General features: G+C 44.3%; 1 protein-coding gene across 3 annotated transcripts; it reads left to right on the top strand.

The window, feature by feature from the left end:
• The first annotated feature begins 282 nt into the window (after positions 1-282).
• On the top strand, positions 283-21,773 carry ALAD (aminolevulinate dehydratase). 3 transcript variants are annotated; one of them, XM_056540462.1, is made up of 13 exons: positions 283-303; positions 2,149-2,243; positions 9,469-9,597; positions 9,678-9,728; positions 11,191-11,287; positions 11,372-11,507; positions 13,532-13,615; positions 13,751-13,839; positions 14,101-14,156; positions 15,508-15,595; positions 18,367-18,453; positions 18,704-18,833; positions 20,525-21,773. In XM_056540462.1, exons 1-13 carry the CDS (start codon positions 298-300, stop codon positions 20,584-20,586), a joined length of 1,110 nt encoding a protein of 369 aa, XP_056396437.1. In that variant the 5' UTR covers positions 283-297; the 3' UTR covers positions 20,587-21,773. The 3 variants fall into 3 exon arrangements, with proteins under 3 accessions (XP_056396437.1, XP_056396440.1, XP_056396438.1); XM_056540465.1 differs by lacking the exons at positions 283-303; positions 2,149-2,243 and adding an exon at positions 3,526-3,574; XM_056540463.1 differs by lacking the exons at positions 283-303; positions 2,149-2,243 and adding an exon at positions 9,103-9,157.
• Positions 21,774-23,069: the final 1,296 nt, after the last annotated feature.

The following is a 23,069-nucleotide window of genomic DNA, read 5'->3' as shown; positions in this document are numbered from 1 at the left end:
CTAGCTTTTTGTGACTTGGTATTTCCTGTTTGAGTTTTCTTCTTTTGCCTACAAATCCCATAATTCCATTTTCCTCCCTCCCACACATCAGCCACCCCACCCATTGAAACATAAATGAGCTACATCCATTCAAAAGACCTGTGGTTTTCAATCAGGGTGCCTACAGCTGTTGTATTAGTTGCAGATTGATCCCTCCACCCATTGAAGCAGACAAGCTCCTGGTCATCAGCTGACTAGTGATGTCGGGTCTCCGCCACATTGCAAGCTGGGAATAATCTGAGACAACAGTCATTTAGTATGCTGGTAAATATAAATATTGGGTTGAAAATCACAGAAGAAAACTGTGAGAAAACTGTCACACAGAGGTACAGACACTATATTATGGACTACACTAACTTTACAGCCCCTGTAGCATAGTCAAATAAAAAAATTCCTTGAATACCGCTTTAAATACAAGAGGACACTTCCCCTGTAAATAATGTTTGAGATCAAGATCCCCGACCCCTGACTACTTCCAGACCCAGACTCTGAGATCCCCGACCTCTGACTACTCCCATACTCTGAGACCCCCGACCCCTGACTACTTCCATACTCTGAGATCCCGGACCCCTGACTACTTCCATACTCTGAGATCCCCGACCCCTGACTACTTCCAGACTCTGAGATCCCTGACCCCTGACTACTTCCATACTCTGAGATCCCTGACCCCTGACTACTTCCATACTCTGAGATCCCCGACCCATGACTACTTCCAGACCCAGACTCTGAGATCCCCGACCTCTGACTACTCCCATACTCTGAGACCCCCGACCCCTGACTACTTCCATACTCTGAGATCCCGGACCCCTGACTACTTCCATACTCTGAGATCCCCGACCCCTGACTACTTCCAGACTCTGAGATCCCTGACCCCTGACTACTTCCAGACTCTGAGATCCCCGACCCCTGACTACTTCCAGACTCTGAGATCCCCGACCCCTGACTACTTCCAGACCCAGACTCTGAGATCCCCGACCTCTGACTACTTCCATACTCTGAGATCCCTGACCCCTGACTACTTCCATACTCTGAGATCCCCGACCCCTGACTACTTCTATACTCTGAGATCCCCGACCCCTGACTACTTCCATACTCTGAGATCCCTGACCCCTGACTACTTCTATACTCTGAGATCCCCGACCCCTGACTACTTCCAGACCCAGACTCTGAGATCCCCGACCTCTGACTACTCCCATACTCTGAGACCCCCGACCCGTGACTACTTCCATACTCTGAGATCCCGGACTCCTGACTACTTCCATACTCTGAGATCCCGGACCCCTGACTACTTCCAGACTCTGAGATCCCTGACCCCTGACTACTTCCAGACTCTGAGATCCCCGACCCCTGACTACTTCCATACTCTGAGATCCCGGACTCCTGACTACTTCCATACTCTGAGATCCCGGACCCCTGACTACTTCCAGACTCTGAGATCCCTGACCCCTGACTACTTCCATACTCTGAGATCCCCGACCCCTGACTACTTCCATACTCTGAGATCCCGACCCCTGACTACTTCCATACTCTGAGATCCCTGACCCCTGACTACTTCCATACTCTGATCCCGGACTCCTGACTACTTCCATACTCTGAGATCCCGGACCCCTGACTACTTCCAGACTCTGAGATCCCTGACCCCTGACTACTTCCATACTCTGAGATCCCGACCCCTGACTACTTCCATACTCTGATCCCCGACCCCTGACTACTTCCATACTCTGAGATCCCGACCCCTGACTACTTCCATACTCTGAGATCCCTGACCCCTGACTACTTCTATACTCTGAGATCCCGACCCCTGACTACTTCCATACTCTGATCCCCGACCCCTGACTACTTCCATACTCTGAGATCCCGACCCCTGACTACTTCCATACTCTGAGATCCCTGACCCCTGACTACTTCCAGACTCTGAGATCCCCGACCCCTGACTACTTCCATACTCTGAGATCCCTGACCCCTGACTACTTCCAGACTCTGAGATCCCTGACCCCTGACTACTTCCATACTCTGAGATCCCCGACCCCTGACTACTTCCATACTCTGAGATCCCCGACCCCTGACTACTTCCATACTCTGAGATCCCCGACCCCTGACTACTTCCAGACTCTGAGATCCATAGGCTTTGTGGAGATCATTGGAGAGATGTGCGGTTCTGAGTTGGAAAACACCGCACGGCTGCTGCTTCCTGATCATGCGGGGTGAGTACAGCCTCGGGTGAGTGAACCGTCACCAGACCACATGTGGCGGTATATCAGTATTATACGGATATTATTAGGTTATTTTAGAATGGTTGGATCTATTTTATGTATTTTTATTGCTGTCATGAGGTATAATTATATATATCTGTACACTGTAATAATTAGGTACAATGATTGATGATGGGATGAATTGGGATCTCTCTCTATATATATTTATATTCTCTATATATATATTTATCTTCTCTATATTTATATTTATCTTCTCTCTCTCTCTATATATATATATTCTCTATATCAGTGGTCTTCAACCTGCGGACCTCCAGCTGTTGCAAAACTACAACTCCCAGCATGTTGGACTATATAGTAGTATATAGTATAGGTCAGTGTTTCCCAACCAGGGGTGCCTCCAGCTGTTGCAAAACTACAACTCCCAGCATGTTGGACTATATAGTAGTATATAGTGTAGGTCAGTGTTTCCCAACCAGGGTGCCTCCAGCTGTTGCAAACCTACAACTCCCAGCATGTTGGACTATATAGTAGTATATAGTATAGGTCAGTGCTTTCCAACCAGGGCGTCTCCAGCTGTTGCAAAACTACAACTCCCAGCATGTTGGACTATATAGTAGTATATAGTATAGGTCAGTGCTTTCCAACCAGGGCGCCTCCAGCTGTTGCAAAACTACAACTCCCAGCATGTTGGACTATGTAGTAGTATATAGTATAGGTCAGTGTTTCCCGACCAGGGGTGCCTCCAGCTGTTGCAAAACTACAACTCCCAGCATGCACGGACAGCCGTTGGCTGTCCGGGCATGCTGGGAGTTGTAGTTTTGCAACAGCTGGAGGCACCCTGGTTGGGAAGCACTGCTCTACCATCTCAATCCTGGAGGGTAAACTGGAAATATTGAGTCTTTCTATAAACTTCACGTATTTGTCAATAAAAGTGTAGAAACTTATAAAATGCTTCTAATTGCCCTTCAGTAACCATAGAAACATCAGACGAAAAGATCTAAAAACACAGAAGTAATAAAAAACAACAATTGTGTGAGTCTTGAAACTTTTGGCCAGGACTGTAGAATGTCTTCACCTTGTGGATCTCCAGCTGTTGCACAACTACAACTCCCAGCATGCACTTGGACTTGTAGTTGAGCAATAGATGGAGGAGCAATGACTTGCAGTACCTAAATGTAGCCACTGGGTGTCATCAGCGAGGAAACAGTACAGGGCTGGGGGTGTGGTGTATGGTAATGAGGGGGCGAAGTGCCGGTAGTTTCCGGGTCACATGTGGGTGAGTGACATGTGGTGACGATTATAAGACACAGCGGGGAGAGAGGGTGAGTGTATACTACAGAGGGGAGAGAGGGTGAGTGTATACTACAGCGGGGGAGAGGGTGAGTGTATACTACAGCGGGGGAGAGAGGGTGAGTGTATACTACAGCGGGGGAGAGGGTGAGTGTATACTACAGCGGGGGAGAGGGTGAGTGTATACTACAGCGGGGGAGAGGGTGAGTGTATACTACAGAGGGGGAGAGAGGGGGAGTGTATACTACAGCGGGGGAGAGAGGGTGAGTGTATACTACAGCGGGGGAGAGAAGGTGAGTGTATACTACAGCGGGGAGAGGGTGAGTGTATACTACAGAGGGGAGAGAGGGTGAGTGTATACTACAGCGGGGAGAGAGGGTGAGTGTATACTACAGCGGGGGAGAGGGTGAGTGTATACTACAGCGGGGGAGAGAGGGTGAGTGTATACTACAGAGGGGAGAGAGGGTGAGTGTATACTACAGCGGGGAGAGAGGGTGAGTGTATACTACAGCGGGGGAGAGGGTGAGTGTATACTACAGCGGGGGAGAGAGGGTGAGTGTATACTACAGAGGGGAGAGAGGGTGAGTGTATACTACAGCGGGGAGAGAGGGTGAGTGTATACTACAGCGGGGAGAGAGGGTGAGTGTATACTACAGCGGGGAGAGAGGGTGAGTGTATACTACAGAGGGGAGAGAGGGTGAGTGTATACTACAGCGGGGAGAGAGGGTGAGTGTATACTACAGCGGGGAGAGAGGGTGAGTGTATACTACAGCGGGGGAGAGAGGGTGAGTGTATACTACAGCGGGGGAGAGAGGGTGAGTGTATACTACAGCGGGGGAGAGAGGGTGAGTGTATACTACAGCGGGGGAGAGAGGGTGAGCGTATACTACAGCGGGGAGAGAGGGTGAGTGTATACTACAGCGGGGGAGAGAGGGTGAGTGTATACTACAGCGGGGAGAGAGGGTGAGTGTATACTACAGAGGGGAGAGAGGGTGAGTGTATACTACAGAGGGGAGAGGGGGAGTGTATACTACAGAGGGGAGAGGGGGAGTGTATACTACAGAGGGAGAGAGGGGGAGTGTATACTACAGAGGGGAGAGAGGGGGAGTGTATACTACAGCGGGGAGAGGGGGAGTGTATACTACAGCGGGGGGAGAGGGTGAGTGTATACTACAGCGGGGGGAGAGGGTGAGTGTATACTACAGCGGGGGGAGAGGGTGAGTGTATACTACAGCGGGGAGAGAGGGTGAGTGTATACTACAGCGGGGGAGAGGGTGAGTGTATACTACAGCGGGGGAGAGGGTGAGTGTATACTACAGCGGGGGAGAGGGTGAGTGTATACTACAGAGGGGAGAGAGGGTGAGTGTATACTACAGCGGGGACAGAGGGTGAGTGTATACTACAGCGGGGACAGAGGGTGAGTGTATACTACAGCGGGGACAGAGGGTGAGTGTATACTACAGCGGGGACAGAGGGTGAGTGTATACTACAGCGGGGACAGAGGGTGAGTGTATACTACAGCGGGGAGAGAGGGTGAGTGTATAGTACAGGGGGGAGAGAGGGTGAGTGTATAGTACAGCGGGGAGAGAGGGTGAGTGTATACTACAGCGGGAGAGAGGGTGAGTGTATACTACAGCGGGGAGAGAGGGTGAGTGTATACTACAGCGGGGAGAGAGGGTGAGTGTATACTACAGCGGGGAGAGAGGGTGAGTGTATACTACAGAGGGGAGAGAGGGTGAGTGTATACTACAGAGGGGAGAGAGGGGGAGTGTATACTACAGAGGGGAGAGAGGGGGAGTGTATACTACAGAGGGGAGAGGGGGAGTGTATACTACAGAGGGAGAGAGGGGGAGTGTATACTACAGAGGGAGAGAGGGGGAGTGTATACTACAGAGGGGAGAGAGGGGGAGTGTATACTACAGAGGGGAGAGAGGGTGAGTGTATACTACAGCGGGGAGAGGGTGAGTGTATACTACAGCGGGGGGAGAGGGTGAGTGTATACTACAGCGGGGAGAGGGTGAGTGTATACTACAGCGGGGAGAGGGTGAGTGTATACTACAGCGGGGGGAGAGGGGGAGCGTATACTACAGCGGGGAGAGAGAGGGGGAGCGTATACTACAGCGGGGAGAGAGAGGGGGAGCGTATACTACAGCGGGGAGAGAGAGGGGGAGCGTATACTACAGCGGGGAGAGAGAGGGGGAGCGTATACTACAGCGGGGAGAGAGAGGGGGAGCGTATACTACAGCGGGGGGAGAGGGGGAGCGTATACTACAGCGGGGGGAGAGGGGGAGCGTATACTACAGCGGGGGGAGAGGGGGGGAGCGTATACTACAGCGGGGAGAGAGAGGGGGAGCATATACTACAGCGGGGAGAGAGGGGGGAGCGTATACTACAGCGGGGACAGGGGGTGTGAGCTGCTTAAGACTGTATAATGTATCAGGACTGCATAACAACCTTGGCGTTGGTGTGCGGGCTCTGGTGTCCTTAATATAAGGATACACTGGCGAATGTCTCAATTTTAACATCAGTGTTGAGGGATTAGCCAATGTATTGTTTACATCTACCACAGTAGTGCACCTACATTTCTGTGCTGCATAACAATGTGCCTGCTGCGTTACAGTGTGTCAGGGGATGCGTTATACTGTATCAGGCCTCTATCACAGTGTTATAATGTGTCAGGGCTGCGTTTCAATGTGTCAGCGGCTGCCTGTATGCAGTGTGTCAGCGGCTGCCTGTATGCAGTGTGTCAGCGGCTGCCTGTATGCAGTGTGTCAGCGGCTGCCTGTATGCAGTGTGTCAGCGGCTGCCTGTATGCAGTGTGTCAGCGGCTGCCTGTATGCAGTGTGTCAGCGGCTGCCTGTATGCAGTGTGTCAGCGGCTGCCTGTATGCAGTGTGTCAGCGGCTGCCTGTATGCAGTGTGTCAGCGGCTGCCTGTATGCAGTGTGTCAGCGGCTGCCTGTATGCAGTGTGTCAGCGGCTGCCTGTATGCAGTGTGTCAGCGGCTGCCTGTATGCAGTGTGTCAGCGGCTGCCTGTATGCAGTGTGTCAGCGGCTGCCTGTATGCAGTGTGTCAGCGGCTGCCTGTATGCAGTGTGTCAGGGGCTGCGTTGCAGGGTGTCAGGGGCTGCGTTGCAGGGTGTCAGGGGCTGCGTCAGTGTTACAATGACTTTGCAGATGACATAATCATTTGTAGACAGTAATAAATGTACTGCTGTCCTCCATAGATCTCCTGTACAATGTATTTGTGTCCTTGCAGAAGACCTGGTGCTGCCCGCGCTGATCTTTGCCCTGATCACACGGCCGTCAGATGTCAGATTTTACGGAGATTTCGGCACAGATTCTCTGCCAGGATCTATGGTGCACGCGCCTCAGGCGTCTCAAACCCTGTTCACATTTTTTATTTTGGCAAATTCTGCATTAAAAATCCAAAAACTGTCATCACTGACGCTAAGGTTTAATGCCTTATCTAGAATTAGCCAAACAGAGCTGCATTCTTTGAGAAACCCCTGTCCTCAGGTCGTGTGTGGTATTGCAGCTCGGTTCAATTGAAGTGAATTGAACCAGATTGTAATACCACATATAACCTGAGGACAGAGGTGGCGCTGTTTAATCAAGTATTACCTAAAAAAAAAAAAAAAAATCTGTATTATTAGATGGTTCAAGAATTGTCTAGACCGATGGACTAGAACCCGTCGTTGCAAAATTACAACTCCCATCATGCCCGGACAGCCTTTGGCTGTCCGGGCATGATGGGAGTTGTAGTTTTGCAACGACAAGAGAGCAGCTGTGCATTAGACTTTCTGGGTTATCATGGCGCCATATACACCGCGTTCATTCTTACAATTCTCCGCTCTCAGCGTTTCCCTTATCTGAGCCTCCCAGATTGTAAGCTCTGTTGGCAAAAATGATTGGCGAGCCACCCCGCCCGCCGCGCCTTTCATCATCGCTTGTCATCTGTCCAAATGCCACCGGTTCTTTGAAGTGGCCTCTGTCCAGAATAAATGGAAAAAGGGGGGGGACCTTTTATGCAAAATATTGCCAAATTTGTTAGTTAGATAGGGGGCATAAAGATTAACCCCCGTATGACCACATTTGCAAAAAATATCCTCCTGTCAGTATATGGAAGCGGCGGCCATGTTCCCTTAAATGCAGGTGACGAAGATAAACGGAAGGTGTCCTGATGTCCTTAGGGACAGACCCAAATATGTTAAAAAGGAGGGAAAAAAAGTATAGAGTACCCCTTAATAACGCGGTCAGTCAATTTTAGTTTCTTTGTTGTTTTGTTATTTTTTTTCCTTTTTGCCTTCTAAGAGCCGTAATTCTTAATTTTTTTTTTTTTTGTCAGTTCACCCAACGTAAAACTTACCCATAAAAATGAAGACTCAATGAGTTTTTCTGATTATGGCCGAAAATGTGCATATAAAATACAAAAAAAAGTAATAATAAAAATAATATAATATCATTAAGAAAATAATAATAATAAAAAAATAATTAAATAAATAATTACATAATAAACTATAATATAATACATTTTAACGTTGTTTAACTTTGTGCAAATTTTGGTGTTTTTTTATTTTTAATTTTTTGTTTCTATACCATTCGCCATCCAAATTTATTTATTTTTATTTTTTTTTTTCTTCCCCAGTCCTTGCCAAAAAGCAGAAATTTTGGTTGATTCCTAGTATAATCCGGCTGCAGCAGATTTCCATTAAAGGGGTATTCCAGGCCAAAACTTTTTATATATATATATATATATATATATATATATATATATATATATATATATATATATATATATATATATATAATATATTGGCTCCGGAAAGTTAAACAGATTTGTAAATTACTTCTATTAAAAAATCTTAATCCTTCCAATAGTTATTAGCTTCTGAAGTTGAGTTGTTGTTTTCTGTCTAACTGCTCTCTGATGACTCGCGTCCCGGGAGCTGTGCAGTTCCTATGGGGATATTCTCCCATCATGCACAGGGACGTGTCATCATCATTGAGCAGTTAGACAGAAAACTTCAGAAGCTAATAACTATTGGAAGGATTAAGATTTTTTTAATCAAAGTAATTTACAAATCTGTTTAACTTTCCGGAGCCAGTTGATATATTAAAAAAAAAAAAAAAAGGTTTTGCCTGGATAATCCCTTTAAGCTTTCGATGCAGATCTTGATTCCACTCGCAAAAGAAAAAACTGTTAGCTAATGGGACTTTGAATTGCAGGGGTTAATTCCCACTGCAAATTCTGCGCAGAATGAACCCCGATTTTGGGTGGCGCGGATCCGCTGATGTCATTCAGTGAGGAGATTCCGCGCTGACTTTCCATAGTGTGCATGGGCCCTAAGAAAGAGTTCACACAATGGAAACTCCAGTCGGAGATGACCACAGCATCTAGGCGGTTAAATGGCCATGATCACGTAGATCAGTGTTTCCCAAACCAGGGTTCCTCCAGCTGTTGCAAAACTAAAACTCCCAGCATGCCCGGACAGCCAAAGGCTGTCCGGGCATGCTGGGAGTTGTAGTTTTGCAAGTAGTAATCCTGACCAGGTATTGCAGTTGTCGTCTGCTGATATTGACCACATCCGCCATGTATGGACCGGCTTGGCTCTTGGTGTGCATGGGGTTAAATCCCCATATTTTTCATCATTTACATTAGATAAATGCTTCCTCCTTCGCTCTCACGTTCAGGGTCACATTCTTGTCTTTACGTGAATATTGTCCATCGCAGGACGATATAAATAAAGTTTATTGAAGAAGGGACAGGCTGTGTTTACACTGTATCGATACTAGGCCTCAGGAAGAGAGAAACAGGAATGGTTGCCCCTAGCAACCAATGTGCTTTCATTTTATGAATTGCAGGGAGAACAACTTTATTTATACAGCCGTAGTGAACAATGGGTTTTTCTCTCCTGTGGTTTACAGCTCCATAACAAACAGAATGCAAATGGACTCCATACTGCACAGCGGGTACTTCCACCCCGTCCTCCGGGCCTGGCAGACCACGGCGACCAGCCTCAACGCCTCCAATCTCATGTACCCGATCTTCATCACGTGAGTGACGCCCGCTGATCGGACTCGTGTGGTTATTATTATTTTATACTTTATTTCTTATGATATATTTTATTTTACAGGGATAGTGCTGATGCAGTAGAACCGATCAACAGCCTGCCGGGGCAAGCCAGGTGAGTGGTCGCTGACTAGTGCCTAACATAGCAATAAGTGATGTGAGTGCAGCTCTGAGGTTATAATACAGGACATGTAATGTAATGTACACAGTGACCTCACCAGCAGAATAGTGAGTACAGCTCTGGAGTATAATACCGGATATAACTCAGGATCAGTACAGGATAAGTAATGTAATGTATGTACACAGTGACCTCACCAGCAGAATAGTGAGTACAGCTCTGGAGTATAATACAGGATATAACTCAGGATCAGTACAGGATAAGTAATGTAATGTATGTACACAGTGACCTCACCAGCAGAATAGTGAGTACAGCTCTGGAGTATAATACCGGATATAACTCAGGATCAGTACAGGATAAGTAATGTAATGTATGTACACAGTGACCTTACCAGCAGAATAGTGAGTACAGCTCTGGAGTATAATACAGGATATAACTCAGGATCAGTACAGGATAAGTAATGTAATGTATGTACACAGTGACCTCACCAGCAGAATAGTGAGTACAGCTCTGGAGGATAATACCGGATATAACTCAGGATCAGTACAGGATAAGTAATGTAATGTCTGTACACAGTGACCTCACCAGCAGAATAGTGAGTACAGCTCTGGAGTATAATACAGGATATAACTCAGGATCAGTACAGGATAAGTAATGTAATGTATATACACAGTGACCTCACCAGCAGAATAGTGAGTGCAGCTCTGGAGTATAATACAGGATATAACTCAGGATCAGTACAGGATAAGTAATGTAATATATGTACACAGTGACCTCACCAGCAGAATAGTGAGTACAGCTCTGGAGTATAATACAGGATATAACTCAGGATCAGTACAGGATAAGTAATGTAATGTATGTACACAGTGACCCCACCAGCAGAATAGTGAGTACAGCTCTGGAGTATAATACAGGATATAACTCAGGATCAGTACAGGATAAGTAATGTAATGTATGTACACAGTGACTCCACTGTTAATGTAAATTTATAACTATATATAAGGTGTGGTGATATTGAAGTCAATGGTCCTTTTGTAATGCTGTTCTAGAAATTCCTTGTCATAGAAAGGTGCCTAGAGGGGTCAGTTATTTTATCAGAAGGGATGGCCCCTCTTCTTTTGGGATTGGTGGGGTTTGCCTTCTATAATTGTATTGTATTGATGTGTAAGTTTAGTGGGTCAGTAACATAGGCCTGGTCAATCCTCTTACTACATTGTCTGTTCTGTAGTGTTGATTTATGTAACACCCTGCTATCTGCCTAGTGTGCGCGCTGCCCTCCTCCCTCCATCTCCCGCTTCTAGATAAGACTTCTGGAGCCAGGAGCTGGACTGTTCTCCTCTGATATACGAGCACTGCCCAATTCCATGCAGTAATGTCCTCATTCATCTAGAGGGGGGACGTGTACTGGTATATATGTAGGTAAGCAATTTAAAAAATATATATATATATATCTTTGCAGATATGGAGTTAACAAGCTGGAGGAGATGTTGCGCCCCCTGGTGGAGAATGGACTGAAGTGTGTTCTTATCTTTGGTGTCCCGAGCAAAGTCATAAAGGTAAGAGAGATCATAGCCCACGGAGTACCAAGGCTTCCTGTGGTCAGGCCGCCACCAATCGTATTAATTCTTTCCCGTACCCAGGATGATCGCGGATCGGCGGCTGACGCAGACGACACACCAGCAATCCTGGCTATCCGGAAGATCCGCAGCCTATTTCCTCAGCTGCTCATAGCTTGTGATGTTTGCTTATGTCCCTACACCTCACATGGACACTGCGGTGAGTCTGGGCCTCTTGTCTCTTACAGGGATTGTACAGGATGACAAAAACATGGCGGCAGTCATCCAAAAAAAAGCATCATGGCTGTCCACAGGTTATGTCTGGAATCACAGATCAGTCCCATTAAAGGTGGCTATGCAGAATTAGAGATACAGATCTGATTTTGTAAAAAAAAAAAAAAAAAAAAAAAAAACGCACCACACCTGTCCTCAGGTTGTGTGTGGTATTACAGCCCAGTTCCACTGAAGTGAATAGAGCCATGTTTTTATACCACACACAACCTGAGGACTAGGGTGGTGCTGTTTTTGGAAGAAATTAGCTCCTTTTCATTTATTTATTTTTTATTATTACTGAATAACCCCTTTTAGGGTAGGGTCACAATGTGTCATATTTTGCTGCATATTTTCCTACCCATTGAAGTCAGTGGGTAGCAAAATCGGCTTCAGGCAATATGCAGAAAAATATCCTTCACTTAGGGTGTATTCACATTATATGGGTACTCCGGTGGAAAACTTAATTTATTTAATTATTTTTTTTTAAATCAACTGGTGCCAGAAAGTTTAAACATAATTATACATTACTTCTATTAAAAATCGTAATCCTTCCAGTACTTATTAGCTGTTGAATACTACAGAGGAAATTATTTTCTCTTTGGAACACGGTGCTCTCTGCTGACATCTCTGTCCATTTTAGGAACTGTCCAGAGCAGCATATGTTTGTTATAGGGATTTTATCCTATTCTGGACAGTTCTTAAAATGGACAGAGGTGTCAGCAGAGAGCACTCTGTTCCAAAAAAAAAAAAAAGAGAATTTCCTCTGTAGTATTCAGCAGCTAATAAGTACTGGAAGGATTAAGATTTTTTAATAGAAGTAATTTACAAATCTGTTTAACTTTCCGGAGCCAGTTGATATAAAAAAAAAAGGTTTTGCCTGGAATACCCCTTTTAATGACGGTGTTGAAAATGGAGATCCTGCCTCGTATGTAAGGCATTTCACATTTATGCAATGGAAGCTTCACCCAGTAGTGCACACCATATGTGAACGAGTCCTGATCAATTCTTGGATCCTTCGGTTTAACCCAATAAGCTTTAGTAGATATCCCAGATTTTTCGGTGGGAGTCTCCCACTTGTATGGGTCTTCACAATGGGAACAGAGTACAAACACTACATGTGTACAGCTGATCCTTTACCTGGAGGACTGGAGCATTTACTGATCGTATACAGCTACTTTTTGAGGTAGAAGGACCCCAAAACATGGCTTTCTAACATCAATAAGCGCTCCACTTCTCTAGGGAAGAGGACCATGAAATGTAGGTTTTCCACTTTTTACTGAGCTGTAATACCACACACAACCTGAGGATAGGTGTGGAGCTGTGTAGTCACTTTTTTATTTTAATCCTGTGCAATCCTCGTTAATTATGCACCCAAGAAATTGCCACTTAGGCTGCTTTCTCATGGCCGTTTAGACCCGTCCTGTTCTTCTCCCATCAAAAATAAAAACTGACTTTAAAAAAAAAAAAAAAAAAAAAACGAAAAAAATGACTAATTGTCCGTTTGGATCCATTATTGTTCAGTGAATAAACAAAAAAAATGTTTTGTGTTTTTTTTTTTTGTTTTTTTTTTGTTCTGAGCATGCTCAGAAGTAAAAACGGATTGAAGCAAACTGATGACTTTAAAGGCTTATCCGTTTTCCATAGACTTCAATGTTAAATTTGCTGTATCCGTCTTTTTTCTTCCCCTTTTTTATTTTTAATTTTTTTGACTGAAGAAAAAAATACTGCATGTGCCGTTTTTTCTGCCGTCAAAAAAAAAAAGGAAAGGAGTACAAACGGATTGTAAAAAAAAATCCCATTGACATGAATGGGATTTTTTTTAAAACAGTTTTTAATCCATTTGGAGCCTGCAAGAACGCAACCGAAACGTGGATAAAAAAAACGGGGACCGTGAGAACGCACCCTTAGATAGTACATGGCTGGTATGACGGTCACCGCTTCATTATTGATGTGACCTTTTTGTTCCTGTAGGAATCCTACGAGAAGACGGCACCATCCAGAACGAGACCAGCTGTCAGCGACTAGCAGAGGTGGCCCTGGCGTATGCACGTGCAGGTAGGGTATAGTTTGGGGGGGGGGGTTGTTTTTTGTAGTCATTTTTTTATTTTATTTTTTTTATTTTATTTATTTTTTTTAGTGCCCCCTTCCTTTTTGGTATTTCCAAACTTAACGCACTGTTCTGTACTGCAGGGTGTCACGTGATTGCGCCCTCCGATATGATGGACGGCAGAATCAGGGCCATTAAGAAGGCTTTACTATCCAATGACTTTGGGAATAGGGTGAGTCTTATAAAAGCTGAAATCCTAATTTTATAGCATCCATATTTACAACCTAAATGTGAATACGAAGGAAGACTCTTGTCCGCAGACTTGGGTTGACTTGCAGTACCAGCCACAGCCTGTGGAAAAGAGTGGCACTTGCGTTCTTCTCATCTTGGGCCACCTATATAAGGCTCTTATAGGGCATTTATGTAGAAAAGAACAAAGCTGTATATTAAAAAAATATATATTTAAATTATTTATTTTTTTGTTCTATCCCAGGTTTCCGTTCTAAGTTACAGCGCAAAATTTGCCTCCTGCTTCTATGGCCCATTTAGGTAAGTGTGAGGTTACTGGGATGTTTGGGTGCAGAACAGGTCCCCATACATTATGCATAATGTCCATTTTATTTCTGAAGACCACCTACATCAATTTTCACAACCAGTGTGACTCCAGCTGTTGCAAAACTACAACTCCCAGCATGCCCAGACAGCCGTTGGCTGTCTGGGCATGTTGGGAGTTGTAGTTTTGCAACAGCTAGAGGCACACTGGTGGTGAAGCAGTAGACTAGAGGGTTAATAATAGTTTGGAAGGCGTCCTAGCTGCGCCCTGGTGGACTTTATACCGGAGTACATGACCTGTAGGAGAAACTTTATTGCTAGTTTTAAAGGGGGTTGTCTCACCACAGAGATCCCGAGAAATAGCTGATTTTACCAGGGGAAGATTATTTTGGATGCACAGGGGGAATATATATATATAGTATTTAGGGGCCATTCACATGTATTACACTCCACTCCATAGAGGAAAGGTCCTGTTATGTCCATAGGGCATATGCACATGGGTGATACTGATGGGACATTGCTTTTAAAGGGGAGCTCCTTTTATTAAAGGGGTACTCTGGTGCAGAGTATTCCTGCTCCGTCCTGCAAAATAAATGAAAATAAACCATCTCTCACCTCCCTGGGTTCCCGTGGAGCGCCACTACAGCTGATCCTCCGGTCCATCTCCTTCATACTTCCGGGTGTAACAAAGCGTCACATGGCGCTCAGCCTATTATGGTCCGAGGCAGAACATCGCGGCGGCCGGCGATAGGCTGAGCGCCATGTGACGCTTCGTTATACCCGGAAGTATGAAGGAGGTGGACCGGAGGACCGATCAGCTGTAGTGGCGCTCCGCGGGAACCCAGGGAGGTGAGAGATGGTTTATTTTCATTTATTTTGCAGGACGGAGCAGGAATACTCTGCACCAGAGTACCCCTTTAATATCTCATCAGTGGTTACCCCTCTATGGAGACTAATCCCCAGGGATTGGGGTGGGGTATACTTTTTCCTAAAAGATCAGGGCTGGAAGAGTAACATTCAGGCCTTATTGTGACTGTTCTCACATACTAGGACTATTATAGCAGTCGTCATGGCGGCACATCATGCCAATGCTTTACATGACACCACTTTATATTACCCATAAAGCAAAGCAGTGCACTGCCTATAGACCAGTGGTTTCCAAACTGTGGACCAACAGCTGTTGCAAAACTACAACTCCCAGCATTCTACAGTTTGTAGACCACTGCTATAGACTCTGCTTGGGCCCTCTCCTCTGTCTGTCTGGGCAGGGACATCATGTGCTGTTTATGGGGTCAGATATTGGTAATCACAAATTATTATTATTTTTTTTTTTTTTCTTCAATTGCAGAGACGCGGCTCAGTCCAAACCTGCGTTCGGTGACCGAAAATGTTACCAGCTACCTCCTGGAGCAAGAGGTCTGGCCAGCAGGGCAGTGGTAAGGGGGCGACCATTTTCACTTATACTCAAGTGTTTTTTTTTTTTTTTTTTTTTTTTAAACCTAGTCATGTCTGAATTTATATATGATGATTATTTTTAATTATATATTATTTTAATTATTATATATTTTTAATATTATTAATTATATATTATAATTTATTTTATTTAACGTAACATGCTGGTGAATAAGTTGCAGGATTCTTTTCACCTGTTTGGTTTGTCTTAGTGCATAAACCTGGTGCCGTGTTACAACCAGGCAGACAATATGGAACCTATAGTCCACTGTGTCTCCAGCTGCTGCCCAGACATGCTGGGAGTTGTAGTTTTGCTACAGCTAGAGGCACACTGGGACACGCTAGACCAGCGCTTGAAGCCAGGTTTGCATGGTGATTAGAGCACGTCATCTTGCCGATTACAGACTAAAATGCACGTGAAATAAAATACCTCAGGGAATGTTACGTTGTGTAAACTAAATTTTTAAGGGAGTAGTGCAGTGAAAAATAACTTATCCCCCATCCAAAGAATAGGGGATAAGTTATAGATCGTGGGGAGGAGGGTCCGAACGGTGGGACCCCCATGATCTCCTGAACAGGGCCCACAGCCGTTCCGACCTCTGCAGGAAGCTGCGGGTGACACGCCACCTCCATGTGCTGCTCAGTACGGTTCGTGTGTGTGTATATGTAGATACAGGGATGTGGAATTTCTATCGCCCGACGCCCGGGACTAGCAGTTTTGGGCGCCGGGCAGGTGAATTTGTCCGGCCCTTAGCTCGGCTTCGGGCAAGCAGGGCCGGACCTGACAAGTGCGGCGGATCTGCAGTCTGTATGGAGCGGGCTCCCGACTCCTGCCCGCTCCATACAGACTGCAGCCTGTGTCCTCGGAAGCAGAGCAGGGGAGATGAGAAGCTGTGTATGTCTTCTCTCCCCTGCTCTGCAGACGTGGGGGGGGGGGGGGATGAGGGGGCGTGGCTTCTTGCTCCCCGTGCAGACCTGTGTCCTCTGCCTTCGCTCCCCGCACGTCTGCACGGGGAGATGCTTGCGTCGCTCACAGGGGAGTATGGAGCGGGCTCGGGATTCCTGCCCGCTCCATACTCTGCAGCCCCCGGCTGTTCTCAGTAGCCAGGGGCCACCGATAATAGCCAGCATGCGGCGATCGCCGCAGCTGGCTATTAACCCTTTAGATCGCCGCTGTCAAAGCTGACAGCGGCGTCTAAAGGGAGATGTGAACGCTCCCTGGTGGGCTGGTGGGGTGGATCGCCCCCCTGCAGCGTGATCGCAGGGGGGCGATCCATTATGGAGGTAGCCGGAGGACTTACCTCTGCTTCCTCCTGTCCCAGCTCTGTCATTGATAGATCCTGGCTGGACTAGGCTCTATCAATGAATCACAGAGCACACAGATTAATAGAGTTCAATAGAATCTATTCATCTGTCTGAGGAATCAAATGATTCCTCATAAGTCTAATAAAGTGTAAAAAAAAAAAAAAATATTATAATAATAAATAAAAGTTTGAAAGACACATATTAACCCAGTGGTCTTCAAACTGTGCCCCTCCAGATGTTACAAAACTACAATTCCCAGCATGCCAGGACAGCCGTTGGCTGTCCGGGCATGCTGGAAGTTGTAGTTTTGCAACATCTGGAGGGCCACAGTTTGAAGACCGCTGCATTAACCCCTTCCATGTTAAAAGTTCAAATCACCCCCTTTCCCTATATAAAAACATGCAAACATAATAAAAATAAACATATTTGTTATCGCTTCGTGCGTAATTGTACAACCTATGAAAATATAACATTATGTATTCCGTACGGTAAATGTAATAAAAATACCAAACCACAGATTTGAAATTTTTATAATATCCCAGAAAAAAAAAAAGTTAAAAAGCGATTAAAAAGTCAGATCAATACCAAAATGGTACCGATACAAAAAACAGATTATGGCGCAAAAAATGAGCCCTCATACAGCCTGGTATGCGGAAAAAAAAATAAAGCTGCAGGGGTTAAAAAATGGCAATTAAAAAAAATTAGAAAAAGTCCAGAATTAGTAAAACATGACGTAAACGATATAAATCTGGTATTACTGTAATCAGGCGCCTAAAGTATAAAACTAACATGTTACCTCAACCACAAGGTAAATGGCGCAGAAAAGAAAAACCACCAAATCTGCAAAATTATCTTTTTACTATTTCAATTTCACTTCCCTTAATATATATTTATATATTTTTTTGGTTCAGAGAATATGTTATTGAAAAATTTAAAGGTATCATTATAGTAGGTAGTTATGGCTATTATAGGGCGAGGAGGAAAAAACGAGTGCGTAAAAGCGAAAATTGGCCGGGACAAGTGGATCGTCATGAGGGACAAGTAGATTTTGCTCCATTTTAGTCCCGTGGACAAGTAGTTTTTTATAAAATTTCCACACCCCTGAGATATATATATATATATATATAGATATATTTTAATTATCATTAAAAAAAAATTTTTTCCCAGCTCTGGAAACAGGGGAGCTTGACCAGGCGACTCACTGCCTCCATTGCGCGCCGGGGCGTATTAGGAATAAAACTATTTACAAGCATAACGCAGCTCTTAGTTAACGTATTTCAGTGAGTGACTCCTCATTTTACAGCCCTTCAGCCGCACTATAACACCGTATACTGGGATTAGTGCGGGTGAACAAGCTGTCAGATTCTCTTTATTTAAAATCAAATAACCTTTTATTAAAGTGCACACACAAGATTTGTCTTACTATGTTTTTGTTTTTTAATCTGGACAGGACCGTGATGTACGTGAAGGTGCAGACATGCTGATGGTGAAGCCCGGAATGCCATATTTGGACCTTGTTAGAGAAGTGAAGGACAAGGTGAAGTTCTGTTCACATTAGAAGTTTTTCTGATAGAGATCTAGAAGTCCCCTTCATAGACATAGTTACTTGATGATATTCTAGCTGCCCGGTGCTCGGGTGCTGTTACATGTTAAATTCCATAACTCAGTACGCAGTAAGCTCCCCCTAGTGGTGGCTCCAGGCAGACAACATTTTGTCATATAGCTCCTCTATGCCTATGACGGGAATGTGTAACTTATCTGAGGTATGTCCCACCTTCATATTTCAGCACCCTGACCTACCTCTAGCTGTGTACCACGTATCGGGGGAGTATGCCATGCTGTGGCATGGAGCGCAGGCAGGAGCCTTTGACCTCAAGGTAGCGGTATTAGAAGCCATGACTGGATTCAGGAGAGCGGGTGAGTATAATGGGCGCATGATTTGTCACAGCCAATAGAAAACATTACACGTAAGGTCTAGAGTCATCATTTTTATCATCCTAACAGCACCATATGAGATTGCCCCCTATAGGAACAGGAAAGAGGTTAAAAGACCCCTCCCCCAAACAACCCCTCCGTGTTTCCTGTTCCTATAGGAAGCATTGAGGTTTCACCTCCTGGTTCTGGCAATAGGGTCAGGGAATGAGGAGCCCAGTGGTGAAGGTCGGTTCTTCAGGGATCCCCCTCGCTGAGACACCGCACCGGGTCACACGTTTCTATGGCGGGCCTCTCCAGTCCTGAAATCTGTCATCCATGTCACCTGCACTAACCTATCGTAATGTCCAGAGTGCCCGCACAGAGATTGCGGAGTCCCCTTTGGATAGGGGATAAGATGTCTATGGGCGGAGTACCCCTTTAATGTAGCATCGTCTAAAGATATGGCTTCTGGACAGAGTTCTACAAGCTGTAATTCCTCCTCAGACATCATTTATCTGATATGTCTCAGGTGGTGATGAGATGATGAAAAGTTGGGATTATTATTTACTGATCAATTTTTATGAATCACTATAACAGCATCTTTATTGTATATTTATTATGGATGCTTCTTGGGGTATGTTCACACTGAGGAATCTCTCGGCCGTCACCATTGAAGCAGAATTCCGTGCAAAGAATGAACATCCTCTTCTCTTTTTATTTATTTTTTTGCGCGAAACAATTTCAGCGGCGGAATTGTCAGACTCTGAAATTCCGCAGTACGAAAGGGTCTCGCGGAAGACCAGTTCACACGGACGGTGCTGTTCATTGTGGAATATTCCGCAGTGTGAACATACCCTTAGTATTGTAAACCCCGAGGGGTTGTTGGGGGAGGGGACTTTTAACCTCTTTGTGCTTCCTGTTTCTCTATATGATCATTGGGGGAATCTCATGGTCATTCATTAAAACTGAATTATTGATAAGTTACAATTCTAACTTTTTTTGGAAATGCTGGACGGACTCTCCTCTCTTTATGGTGTCATCACCCAGCTTTTATTGCTCAACCCATAGGCAGGCATGACCCCGTTTCTGAAAGAAAGCAGCCATGTTTTCCTATTAAAGCACTGTGGGATTTTTCTTTTTGCTCCTATCATGTACAATCGCCATCCTTAGTCCAACAGCACAATCTGTTTAATTCCCGAACAGCTGCATTTATGCATTTCATTACTGTAACTAGGTCATGTGCTCACCAACGTGATCCACAAAAAAAATCAGTGTCTGAGGAAGTGGTCAGTCCTGGGTTAGCTGACTACCTGTGAACTACAGGATGACATCCTCACCTATCAGATCCCTCCTGACAGCTCCCTGACTCTTCTCCTGCTCTGTCTGTATACTGCTGCTGCTATCTCTATGGGATCAGTATATATAGTAGTCATACATCCCTCCCTGCTCTATCTGTATACTGCTGCTATCTCTATGGGATCAGCATATATAGTAGTTATACACCGTGACTAAACCCATGTCTGGCACATCAGGTAAGCACAAGACTTACACAAGAACCTCTGTTATCCTCTAAGTCTATGCTGCACTATATAAGCAGAAAACAATTCCCAGAGCTTCTTTAATGTACAACCCCCCTCCCCCCCGATTACTTTTATTACCAAATATTTAGTGTGATTGTTAACTCTTTCTTGCAGGCGCTGACATCATCATCACCTATTACACCCCACAACTCCTCAAATGGGTGAAGGAATTGTGAGAGGAGCCTGGAAGGAGACGCAGCGGACGGGGGACCGTGTGCAGAGATAAAATAGTGGATCAGACTCAGCAACAACCTGATATTACTGCATCGTATAATGAGATTTGCACTAGAAGTAGTAATATTCTTATGCTTGATGCAAATTACATAATTATACAATATAAATATATTTGATCAGTTTCAGAACAGACAATTCAGTGATCCATACAACCTGGGAATACACGATTGAGGTCACTATCATGTTTATTTCTGCCACTTGTGGTCTGAGTGATGACCCCAGATCTGTACAGTAGTGTGGGGGATGCAGTGTTGTCACCTATTGCAAAGAAACAGTCAGGATTAGAAAAACAAAGCTGCTTTCATCCAGACACAGCGCCACCCTTGTCCTCAGGTTGTGTGTGGTATTGCGGCTCAGTTTCATCCAAGTGAATGGAGCGAAGTTGTAATATCACACACAACCTAAGGACAGGTGTGGGCGCTGTTTCTAAAACAAAGCAGTTTATTTTATTTTTATTTTTTTAACAAGATTTTTGTATGACTTAAACAATGGGAAACCACTCTAATTTAAATTTTTTTTTTTTTTAGCTTACTTTACATAATTGCATTCTGTTACAAACAGGCCTGTATAATTTTAATATTTTTTTTTTGTCATTTATATTTACAATTCTTGAGAATTTAGACTTTTAAAGTATATGAATCTGTTGCCAATGTTAGTGCTAAAGCAGTGGTCTGCCCAACTAGGGCTCTATGGCAAAACTACAACTCCCAGCATCACCTGACTACCAGCAGAGGGCACACTGGAAGTTGTAGTCCTGCCACAGGTTGAAGACTATTGCACCAAACCCTGATAGTACATGTTGCACTGCATGTGCCGCCTTATGTCTGCCAAAACATAGATTAAAATAAAGGCTAATAGGTATTTTACAGACACACAATAAATCAATGAAAAATAAATTACACGCACAAGTGTTTGCATTTTAGATGTCATTTTGCTTTACACTTTTAATGTAAGGTTTTTCTGAAATCTGCTTTTTAGTGTATTCATGGCTACATATTTTAATGTTATTGCATTGTGTTTTAGCTCAGTCCTGTCTCATGATTATGAAGGAAAAGAACGACCTACATCATATGATGGTCTTTTAACCACAAAGCATTATCCGGTTTATAAAATAAAAAATATCATCGATGTTTTGTGTCTTTTATTATTGCACCAATTATCCTTTAAAGGGGTACTCCGGTGGAAAACTTTTTTTTATTTTTATTTTTTATCAACTGGTGGCAGAAGTTACAGATTTGTAAATTACTTCTATATAAAAGTCTTAATCCTTCCATTACTTATCAGCTGCTGTATGCTCCACAGGAAGTTGTGTAGTTCTTTCCAGTCTGACCACACTGCTCTCTGCTGACACCTCTGTCCATGTCAGGAACTGTCCATCTCCCCATAGAAAACCTCTCCTGCTCTGGAAAATTCCTGACACAGACAATGGTGGCAGCAGAGAGCACTGTGGCCAGACTGGAAAGAACTACACAACTTCCTGTGGAGCATACAGCAGCTGATAAGTATTGGAAGGATTAAGATTTTTATATAGAAGTAATATACAAATCTGTTTAAACTTTCTGGCCCTAGTTGATTTTGAAGAAAAAATTTCCACCGGAGTACCCCTTTTAAATTACTTATTTATTTTTTAATTTTTTTGGTACAGAAATTTCCTGCCAGAGTGAATATTTATTACAAATTAAATACATGGATTTTTTTTTTCAAGCCCAATTCAGATGAATAGGAAGGTTGCAAACAAATCTGTCCTGTGTTAGTCACCTTTTTATTATCAGTGTGACAGCTGCTTATCTGGGTTCAGGCAGCACAATAAGCCCAGAACCCTCTAAGGCAATGGTCTTAAACTGTGGCCCTCCAGATGTTGCAAAAGTTCAACGGACAGCGGCAGGCTTCAGACTAGGAATTTGTAGCGTCTATACATTTTGGTGTATCTTTGTTTCTCAAGTGCGGTCCTCAAGTCCCCCCCCAACAGGTCATGTTTTCAGAATGTCCTTAGCCTTTCACAGGTGATATATATATAAGGCTGTTTTCACACAGGGTTTTTTTTTTTTTCCTGGCGGTTTTCGGAAAACTGCTACTTCTCCTTCCTTCTGGATCCACTTCTTGCTTTGGCTCAAAAACTGCAGTGGCAGATATCCAAAAAAAAACGCCATAGAAAAACGTGTGGAAACCGAGCCTCAGCCTCAGCATCAGTTCCTGTGTCAGGTTTTTGATTTAAAAAAAAAAAAAAAAAAGCGGATTCCTCAAAACCGGACTAAACTGTATGAAAACGTGTACAAATTTTAATCCATATACGGTTTGAAAAAATGATGTCCGTTTGCATCTGTTTTTTTTTAAAAAGAAATAAACATATATGTTAACTTTTCATTCCATTATGAATAAAGTTTCATTTGTTTGATTGAAAAAATGGTGCAAAGTCAAAAAACGG

The sequence above is a fragment of the Hyla sarda genome, chromosome 9, assembly GCF_029499605.1.
Source record: "Hyla sarda isolate aHylSar1 chromosome 9, aHylSar1.hap1, whole genome shotgun sequence".
NCBI lineage: Eukaryota > Metazoa > Chordata > Amphibia > Anura > Hylidae > Hyla > Hyla sarda.
This window is presented reverse-complemented; position numbering and strand designations above follow the sequence as displayed.